At 34.3% G+C, this 9,971-nt stretch overlaps 2 protein-coding genes across 2 annotated transcripts; one reads left to right on the forward strand and one right to left on the reverse strand.

The window, feature by feature from the left end:
- Positions 1-673: 673 nt before the first annotated feature.
- Positions 674-5,162, forward strand: LOC129805478 (SPRY domain-containing SOCS box protein 3). Its single transcript, XM_055853406.1, has 3 exons — positions 674-924; positions 985-1,243; positions 4,528-5,162. Exons 1-3 carry the CDS (start codon positions 680-682, stop codon positions 4,777-4,779), a joined length of 756 nt encoding a protein of 251 aa, XP_055709381.1. The 5' UTR covers positions 674-679; the 3' UTR covers positions 4,780-5,162.
- A 3,076-nt stretch (positions 5,163-8,238) lies between these two features.
- On the reverse strand, positions 8,239-9,510 carry LOC129805477 (eukaryotic translation initiation factor 3 subunit H). Its single transcript, XM_055853405.1, has 2 exons — positions 9,405-9,510; positions 8,239-9,217 (listed from the first exon to the last, which is right to left on the reverse strand). The coding sequence occupies exons 1-2, from the start codon at positions 9,477-9,479 to the stop codon at positions 8,285-8,287; spliced, it is 1,008 nt and encodes a 335-aa protein (XP_055709380.1). The 5' UTR covers positions 9,480-9,510; the 3' UTR covers positions 8,239-8,284.
- Between the last annotated feature and the right edge of the window lie 461 nt (positions 9,511-9,971).

Raw genomic sequence — 9,971 nt, forward strand, 5'->3', positions numbered from 1 at the left:
AATCATACCTACCATAGACTGTTTAAATTTAAGTAAGGGTTACCCTGAGGGTTTCATCCTGAATGAAGATGGCGAAAATTCACTTGCTACGGAATAGGGGTTGAAAAATCTGATTAGAGAAAATTCCAATTTTTCTCATCAAACGTTGTGGTTTTTGTGACAAAAAGTGTTCAGATCTTCAGCCTGGGATTCCAAGAATCCACTGGCAGTGATAAAATCACCCATCTGTGTAGTTTCCAAGGAGAAATTGCCTATCAAAAAGAAATTGTCATTCCACCCCCATCCCCTGAGTAGTTGGTGAAGGGAAAACAACACAAATTTTAATGAGTATCCTCCTGCTGCTCATCTTCTTCCGGTCGATTTGTCTCTACCTGCAAAACATCGTCCTCAGTGTCTACGAGAGACTCTTTAGACCCAAGAATATCTTCCTCCTCCCATCGGCCAGCAATAAATGCCGCAATTATCGATCGGCCGAGTCAAGTGGCTGGGGTGGCAGTGCAGCGTACAATAGACTGGTGCAGGAAGAACGGGCAAGGCTGTGTGAGGAGATTCGCAAGAGAAAGCAGGCACGCAAGATAAGGGCCAAATAGACGCCATTCAAAAAGGGTTGTGTGGACACGGTTGGGGAGAGAGATGAGTCACAGAAAGTGAGGGATAAAGTGAAAAAAAAGGAATAAACATGGAGAACAAAGAAGAGGTGAGAAGAGAAGGAGAAATGCCACTTAAGCACGGTTGCCAGGATCTCTGGACATGGAATCGCCGAGATAGATCTCCTGAAGTCTGGCTAAGTGGTCCGGGAAATAGAGTAGTTCATTTCCATCCGAACTGGAGTAAGGGAACAGCTGGAATAAGAGGCACGAGAATTCTCAACAATGGACGATACTATTGGGAACTGAAGTTGTCTCAAAGGGTCTTTGGAACAAGGTAAGTTCATGCTTTCAGAGTCTCTTGAAATCAACCCCTGAAAATTCTTCGCTTTTGTAGCATGATGTTTGGGATTGGGACAAAGCACGCTCGACTGCATGTTAACAGTTTCATAAATCTCCTGGGGGAGGACAAGAATGGATGGGGATTGTCGCACAAAGGATTACTCTGGCACAATGGCGTTGCATTGCACTACACGAAAAAATTCAAGGAGAATCAGGGAACGACTGTTGGCCTGCTCTTTGACGGAATTGCCGGAACACTGACTTACTACAAGGATGGACTATGTCTAGGTGTGGCCTTCCGCGGTCTAAATGAGGTAAGATTTCTTTAAATAAAATAAATTTTTGTTCCAGCATTCGTAACGTCCGTAACGTCCAATTAAAATTCTATAGTTTCGGGATTCTGAAGTCCAGAATTTAAAACTAAAAGTTTAATTTGAAAATTTAATAAAAAATGAAAAAAAAATTAGAAAACTCATTTATTTAAAAGTAAAATTTAAATTAAGGACAGAACTATTCACAAAACAAAAAAAGATACTAAAATTCAACAATATAAAAAAAAACTAAATAAAAATTTATAGTCTGCTTAATCAGATAAAATCTTAATATTTAGTTTCAAAATATTCCAATATATTAATTTTTACAATTAATCAGTTTATATCGATTAGACCGATTAGACTAAGTAATTCAATCAAGAACATTTCAAATTATCTCGTACAACACACCGCGTTTCTCCTTAATCCGAGACACTTTCCACTTCTCTAAGCAAAAAGGTAAAATTATCCTCATATAAACGGTATAACTGGTCAATTTTTTCTTGATGTTTATTAATCCTATATTTGATCACAAATTAATAAATTTATAAATTTATAAATAAATTTATAAAATTTTAATTTAATTAAAGAACATTCTCATTTAATTTGTGATCAAATTTAGGATTAATAAACATCAAGAAAAAATTGACCAGTTATATCGTTTATATGAGGATAATTTTATCTTTTTTGGTATTTTTTTGAGTAGGATTTTTATGAGGATAATTTTACCAATTATTGGTAATGGCACATTAAATATTAAATAATAAATAAATGTAATAAACATTAATAAATTTTATTAAAGTATTAATTAAGTAATTGCACCATTTATTTAAAGAAATTGGTGTTTTTCTTCAATATTACGATATTAAGGAATTGGAATATTTTCTTATACAACCATCCTAAGCTCAATAAAATTCTTAAAGAGGTTTACAATTTGAGACGAAAATTTTGATAACACTGATTCCTCATTAAAAAGAGAAAGCAATATAATACTCGCTATCAAAAAAAAAAACATTTTTTATCGAATTTTAAATGAACTTCATTTTATGGATCCCTTGCTCAATAGTAGAAAAAAATAATGTAATAATAACTTGACTTTTAAGGAAAAATTTATATAGGGGAAAGTACTCTCCCTCCGAACGTTCATACCTTCGAATAATGTGAATTTTCTTTAATTTTTCCTAAGAGACTTATGGCCTCGACACACTAGATAAATTTATGTCCATATTGAAGAATTTTTCCGACACAATCTTAGAGAATTTGTTTCAAAATAGAAATAAATTTTTCTAGTATGTAGAGTCCATTAGAAAAATAAAAAAATCACATTCGAAGGCATGAATGTTCGAAAAGGGTGAGTTGAGTACTTTCCCCTACTTATTTTATATAAAGAAGGTGTAGTATTTTTTTTCAATGAGGAAACCCCTAGGTCACGCTCATTAAATGGATATCAGATTAGAGGTTTAGCCAAGTTTATAAAATTTTCAGAAGTCATAGAAAAGCAAGTTTTAGATATTTTTTATGTATTTTTTTAAAAAATTATCCTACATTAAGGGGTTGTGTGGTTAACGCAGCTATAAAAGAGCATACTTCCTCCTTGATTTGTTTTGCGACGAAATAAAAAAAAAGTATTTAACTAACCCTCTGACGGGTAAGACCGCCTCCAGGCGGTCTTCACAAAAATCACATTTACAGCGACAATAAAGGTTTTATTTATTTAAAAGTGCTATAGTGTCCTCGGTAATAGTCTTATAAACATCTCTTGAAAGTTTGAACTCATTTTGACTCTTCGTTTTGTTGTTATTCCCAGTTTTGTGTGACAGGTCAGAGAAAAAGCAACAAAAAATATTTATGCAAAAAAACTAATTTCCAATTTCCATAAAAATACCGATTCAAAGTCATCTGACTAAAATAAATTTATTTTTTACTGAAAGATATGTCATTCTACTTTGTATATTTTATTTAAAAAAAAATGAAAAAACTAAAAATGTGAATTTTAGAAGCAAAAAGAGTTTCAAACAAATTTTATATTTTCTCACCTAGCGCCTAAACTAAAAGAGATAATGAAGAATGGATGGTTTTTTCGACTTTATTGGATCATAATTATCCTAGAAAACATTGTTTTAGAACTTTTTTTTCGCATAATAAAGAGAACACCGTTTGAGGGTTAACGGTATTAAGCATATAGTAAGATGGTGTAACTGGATCGTTTTCCGAAGAATGCTACTTAAACGCTTGTTTTTGGACTGATGAAATTCTTTATTACTTCTTCTAAATCCATAGAATTATTCACTGTTTCATTCAGAAACATAATATAAAAAAATATCAAAAATATTAAAGAAAATTTATAAAATAATGATAATACTGAAATAAGTCAGCATGCACTAACTGGATCGCCTTTTGGCTAATTCACTTTTAATTAAACCTTTGGATTTAAAATACTTTTTCACAAGGAAAAAACAATAAATGTTTTCAATCAATTAGCTGTCATTAGCGAAAATATCACAAACTAGAAAATTTTTAGTGAAAACCCCAGCTGGTACAATATTGAAATGAGTTGATTACACTTACTTATTTATTGGGTATAAGGGCAGAATCACATTGACAGTAAAATGCTCACCGTATTTCGTTAATTTTCGCATTTTCATTGCAATTCTTGTGCAAATTCTCGATTACCGTATTACCTTATCTCATACTAGGTGGCGCTAGGTGAAAATAATATAAGAAAATTGAAGAAATAAAACGAAAATGCGATAAACGGTGAGCAAAAACAAACTGTACGATTAATTTCTCTTACAGTTTCTTTTTTTGCTCTCCGTTTATCGAATTTTCGTTTTAACTCTTAAATTTTCTCATTATTTTCACCTAGTGCCAGCCACCGAGTATGAGATAAGGTAATACGGTAATGGAAAATTTGCGTAATAATTGCAATGAAAATGCGTAAATTAACGAAATACGGTGAGCATACGATTCTGCCCTAAATATTATTTTTGCTTTTCCTCAAACTTGAATAGTTATATTATGTTACTGTAGTGACTATATTACGGAAATAAAAATAAATATATTATTTTAAGTGGATTAGTCATAAACGATCCAGATAGCGAAGCGCCCGGATTAGCACACTTGACTGTAATTGTGTTTTTTGCTTCAAAACCTGTCTGCAGTCTAGGACTAGATATTTAAACTTTGAACATTATTATTTTGACTTTACCATTGAATTATCTAGGTATCTTGCGACTTTGACTTATTCAATGGGATAATCGCTATTGTAAATATAACTTTTTCTATAGGTTCAGGAACCTCTCTATCCAATTGTCTGCTCTACTGCGGCCAAAACGGAGATGTTTCTGTCTGAATGTCGTCGGGATTTCGTGAATCTGCAGGATCGCTGCCGTGCTGCCATTGTAAAACGAGTAAAGAAACGCGATGATATTCCCCAACTAAACCTACCACCCCGAATAGCCAAATATCTTGAAGAAACCCTGTCTGATTCCACAGTTCCCCTTACGCCCGTTGACAACTTCGACATGTACATGATTTAAAAAAAAAAAGAAAACATTCCAGGGCATTCTTCCAAGCTAACCCTCCCTCCCTCCTCTTATAAAAAAAAACACGCGCCATGGAAGATTGCATTACAAAAGTATTTAGAAATATTTTCTAGTCACTTGATAAACCCAACAACAAAAAAAAATACCATAAGAACTTTAAAATAATTTTTACAAAAAAGTGAATATTTAGATAAACCATAAAAAGAAAAAAAAATAACTGTGGTAAATGAAAAACCGCTGCACAAAAGACAAAGAAACGAAATAGCGTCACACAGCTTTGTGTTTAACTTTCTTTTTTTTTATCTAAAGAAAATGTAAAAGACAAGGAAGAAAAATATTGTAAGAATATTTTCATATAAATCATTATAGTGATTCTAGTCCTATTATTTTCAGTGTAATTGTCTTAAAGTAAAAAAGAGTAATCTGTAGTGTTTTAAGAATTTAAACAAGTATTTAGACATGAATAATCCCGTGAAGTTCTAGGAGTGCCATAATTGTAAAATTCTTCTAGTCATATAGATAAAACTTACTGGTTAAGTTTCATTCCTTCTCGATTATTTTAGATCTCTTTCGTTTTTTATTTATTTATTTTTTAATTTATTTTTTGGTTTTTACACCAATCGTAAAGATGTTAAATTTATTAATTCCACAGACTTTCGGGATAGGATTATTGAGAAGGTGTTTTCTGTGGATAGCTTTATAAAATCTATCTAGTCAAATTGTTTAACCGAGCAAATCTGGGAGGTTTTTTCCCCTAATTTCATTGAAATTTTCAATAAAAAGAAAAGAAAAATTTAGAAAATAAAAATTTCTTTATAAAAATAAGAAATATTTTATCTAATGACGCGTGGCTTGGTCTAAGATATAAAAAATTTATTTTCTCAACCTGTTCTGTGGTTGCGACTGCCGCTGACTTACCAGTACTGGGCTCATCATGAAAATGATTCTCCACCTTTTTATTGCCTAAATTTGCGATTTTATTTAATTGCAACTTCGTGAAAAACAATTAAATTTTCTGCGATTTAAAATTCTGCTTATATCCGTAATACTAAAAACCAAACGTTATTTTACAAGGGGTGACTAATATTGAGAAACAAATGGCAATTGCCCAAAAAACCTTCACGAAAATTGATGAACTAAAGAGTTGCTTTGCAGAACCTGAAGAACTCAAAAGTTGCATCTCATGTAAGCCAAGAAACCGGAAGATCGTTTGACGAAACCCAAAAAATCCAAAAATTGTTTCGTGAAATCCGGAAGGTTGCTTCGCGAAACCCGAGAAACCGAAACTTTACACCTAATAAACTCAAGAAACCCGAAAATTGCCTCGCAAAATCTGAGTAATCTAAAAAATACATCTTGAAAACCAAGAAACAGAGAAATCATTTCGCTAAACTCAAGAACCCCAAAAAAATTTTGCGAAATCCGAAAAAATTGCTTAGCGAAACTCGATATACTAAAAATTGTTTCACAAAACCTGAGAAATCCAAAAATTGAATCGCGTAACCCAAAAATTGCTGCGTGAAATTGTAAATTATCTGCGAGAGACCCCGAGAAACCCAAACATTACATCAATTAATTCCAGAAACCCAAAAATTGCATCGAGAAACAGAAAAATCGTTTCATGAAACTCGACAAACCCAAAAATTCCTTCGTAAAATCCGAAAAATGGTTTCGCGAAACCTAGAATACCAAAAAATTGCATCTCGTGTAACCTGGAAAACCGAAAAATCATTTCGTGAAACCTCAAAAACTCAAAAATTGCATCGCAAAACCAGACAAACTCAAAAATTGCTTCGCGAAGGCCAAAAACCAAAATTTAAGAAACACAAAAATGTCTCGCTAAAATTATGAAGATCGAGAAACCCAAAAATCATTTCATGAAATGGGATAAATTCAAAAATTGTTTCGTGAAACTCGAGAAACCGAAACTTTACACTTAATAAACTCAAGAAACCCAAAAATTGTCTCACAAAACCTGAGTTATCCAAAAAATACGTCTCGAAAACCTTATAAACCAGGAAACCGAGAAATCGTTTCGCTAAACTCGAGAAACCCAAAACAATTTTGCGAAATCCGAAGAAATTGCTTAGCGAAACTCGATATACCAAAAATTCATAAAACCAGAGAAATGCAAAAATTGAATCGCGTAACTCAAAAAATGCTGTGTAAAATCGTAATTATCTGCAAGAGACCCAAAAAAAAACCAAAAATTACAATTAACTCCACAAACCCAAAAACTTCTTCGTAAAATGCGAAAAACAGTTTCGCGAAACCTGGAATACCCCAAAAATTGCATCTCGTGTAGCGCGGAAAACCGAAAAATCGTTTCGTGAAACCACAGAAACTCAAAAATTGCATCGCAAAACCAGATAAACCCAAAAATTGCTTCATGAAGGCCAAGAACCGAAATTCCAGAAATACAAAAATTGCGAGGTTCCAGAAACCCAAAAATTGTTTCACGAAACCTGATAAATCCAAAAATTTCATCTCGAAACAAAAAACTTTCAGGATACTCAGGAAATCTACAAACTATTTGACAAAACACGAGAAACCTTAAAATTGAATAGTGAAGCTCCAGAAACTTAAAAATTGCTTCGCAAAATCCGAGAAACCAGATACAGTTGTCAGTAAAGATAATGCACAACGCACAATAACTTTTGTTTATTAAACATGTTTTGACATTTCAATCTCATAGAAAATTTTGAAAACATGTTTACAAATAAAAGTTATTGTGCACTGGTCATAAGAATGAATAACCCTTTTATAATTTTTGCAACTTTAAAGCTTAATATTTTGCCAAAATAGGTTCGTATCAAGGATTCAAAGACTTTTCAAATGAAGCCAAACTTGCCCCAATCAGTTCAGGAATAAGCTTTCTAGGGCTTCTTTACGGTTTGACCTTGAGAAACGTTCCGTGAAGGTCATTTCTGGATATACAAATAAAATATTAAGATTTTTTATTGAAGAAAATCTAGGAATTTATATAATTATTCAGTATAATTTTTTTATAGAACTTTGACTAAAAAAGCGATAATAAGCGAGATTGAGATTAAATTTTCTAAATATTTGAATCAAAAAAAGGTCTAAAAATACCTTATTTTTAGTCAGTAACTTTGTCTCCCAATTAATTCGATCTCTTCCTCCCAGAAGCTCTAATAAGTGGTAGTGCAAAGTATTTTGTTAGGTGTCTCCTTTTTGGAATATTTACATTAAGTGCAATAATAATAACATTTCCCATAATGAAGATATAAAAAAGCGAGATTGTAAAAATTTCACCCGAAATGCCCAAATGCTAAAAAAAAAGAATTAAAAGATCTTGAAATACTTTCCCCTGTGTATGACATTAAAATATTTTTAGATTGTGTAATCAATCATTCAGTCGAATGTAAAGAGTGTAAAATTCCAAAAGGGATTTCAAAAGAGGTGAAAGATAAAAAAAATAAAAGGCAAAACTTACGTAGAACTTTTTTCTTCATTCAAAAAAAATCTCCATACAATTTTAATTTTGCTTGCTCTCCTTGGCTCCCTGGAGGGCTTGCGTCATGTAGAGCTTGGCCAGGGATTGTGAACAGAATTGGGAAATGTGTTGGGCATAGGTGTTAATCTGTCCGGAAACAATCATGGGATTCAGCCGTGATGGAACAGTGATCGGCCTAAACATTTTGTTGATGTCTTCTTCGGGCAGTGGAGGTTCCCCTTTGGCAATCCTCGCAGCATTCTCCTGGGCGTGCTTCGTGAGGACCCGATGTCTCTCCTGATCCTGTCGATTGACCTGCTGCAAGTGCTTGTTGAACTTGGTGGCTTCCTGATTGAGTTCATCGACACGATCCATCAAGCAGCGTAAATGATTTTCCAGCACCGAAGCAGTTCCCAGGTCCAAGAAATGCGTACCATCCTCTTCGGGAACCAACTCAGTCAATTCCATCATCATGATATTCGTGAGGGGTGAATTTCTAATGACAATGGGTACTTCCGTGAAGAGATTCTCGTAGCTGATTTTCAGAGCTCTCAGGGCTTCAGGCGTAAAATTATCTTCCTTATACATCTGAATGGCCTGTGGGGTCAATCTGTATGCCTTGAGGGTGAGGAAGCCTCTGGCGGACTTCTGGGTGTCATAGATGACCACAACAGACTCCTCAATACTCGTTTGGTAGTGATACTGTGACTCTAGCATCGGCAATGACAGGAAGTTTCCCACATCGGCACTCTGGTACCAGCCCACATGGAAGTAGTCCACATTAACTCGCCTGAGGCGACGCATCATAGTCACCTGATAGTCATCCTCATCCATATTGTCCTCATTGTTGGAGAAGGGAAAGCAATTGGTGATTTCCAGCACTTGATCCACCACCAAACCAAGAAGAGCACCCTGTGCCACTTCCATGTTGCTCATGGACTCCTCATGGCAATGTTTCACCATCTTCATCACCGCCTACAAGGAGAGAAAACAATATTGCTTGTAAATTACAAAATCCGGGAGTACTACTCCATACGTCATTTTCCCAGAATGAAAACGTGGAACCAAAACACTACAATTTTCTCGCATTTATAAAAGTAGGAGCTGGGAAATTTTTTACTTCAGTTCTTCAGAAATCTTCAAATTATAACATTTCACTTACCAATCCATCGCACTGCACGTAATTGATGGTATTAGCCACATTTTCGTGGGAACGTGCTTGCCTTGCAGCCGCCATGATGACACTTTTCAACTAAGACCCTGTAAAACAAATACGTAACGTGCCATAGGAAATTCCATGGCAACTACGTAGACTTTTCCACGTTTCTGCTCGAAAGTTCTTATGATTCCTTTCCTGTGCACTCGTACAAAATCTTGGAATAAAAATTGAAGTTTCTTAAAAACGCACGCAATTTAAAAAAAACAACGACATTCGTTGTTTTGTAACATACTGTTTAAACTATGTAGAGCGTGTGGCCTATTCAACACATGTCAACCCAGTCGACGGCCATAACCAACCAATCCTAATCCTTCATTCCTTTGACACGCCCAACCCCTACCATCCTTATGCCCTAGACACACTTACGACTAAAGTCCACAAACGACTAAGCTAGTTTATAGCCAAGTCAGTCCCTGACACACTACAAATGAGGATTAGCATTCACTGGTATCCACAAAACATAACCTTCCTGGGTTTTTATGCAGATATTTCTACTGAAATGCACCAATA

The sequence above is a fragment of the Phlebotomus papatasi genome, chromosome 3 (assembly GCF_024763615.1).
Source record: "Phlebotomus papatasi isolate M1 chromosome 3, Ppap_2.1, whole genome shotgun sequence".
NCBI classification, from domain to species: Eukaryota; Metazoa; Arthropoda; class Insecta; order Diptera; family Psychodidae; genus Phlebotomus; species Phlebotomus papatasi.

What these genes read in the sequence shown, in the direction of transcription:
- LOC129805477 (XM_055853405.1), bottom strand. Translation starts at nt 9,479, where the DNA reads ATGGCGGCTGCAAGGCAAGCACGTTCCCACGAAAATGTGGCTAATACC. An exon ending in ACGTGCAGTGCGATGGATTG is followed by an intron (nt 9,218 to 9,404) that starts GTAAGTGAAATG and finishes CTCTCCTTGTAG; the next exon opens with GCGGTGATGAAGATGGTGAA.
- LOC129805478 (XM_055853406.1), top strand. Translation starts at nt 680, where the DNA reads ATGGAGAACAAAGAAGAGGTGAGAAGAGAAGGAGAAATGCCACTTAAG. An exon ending in CAAAGGGTCTTTGGAACAAG is followed by an intron (nt 925 to 984) that starts GTAAGTTCATGC and finishes TCGCTTTTGTAG; the next exon opens with CATGATGTTTGGGATTGGGA. An exon ending in CCTTCCGCGGTCTAAATGAG is followed by an intron (nt 1,244 to 4,527) that starts GTAAGATTTCTT and finishes CTTTTTCTATAG; the next exon opens with GTTCAGGAACCTCTCTATCC.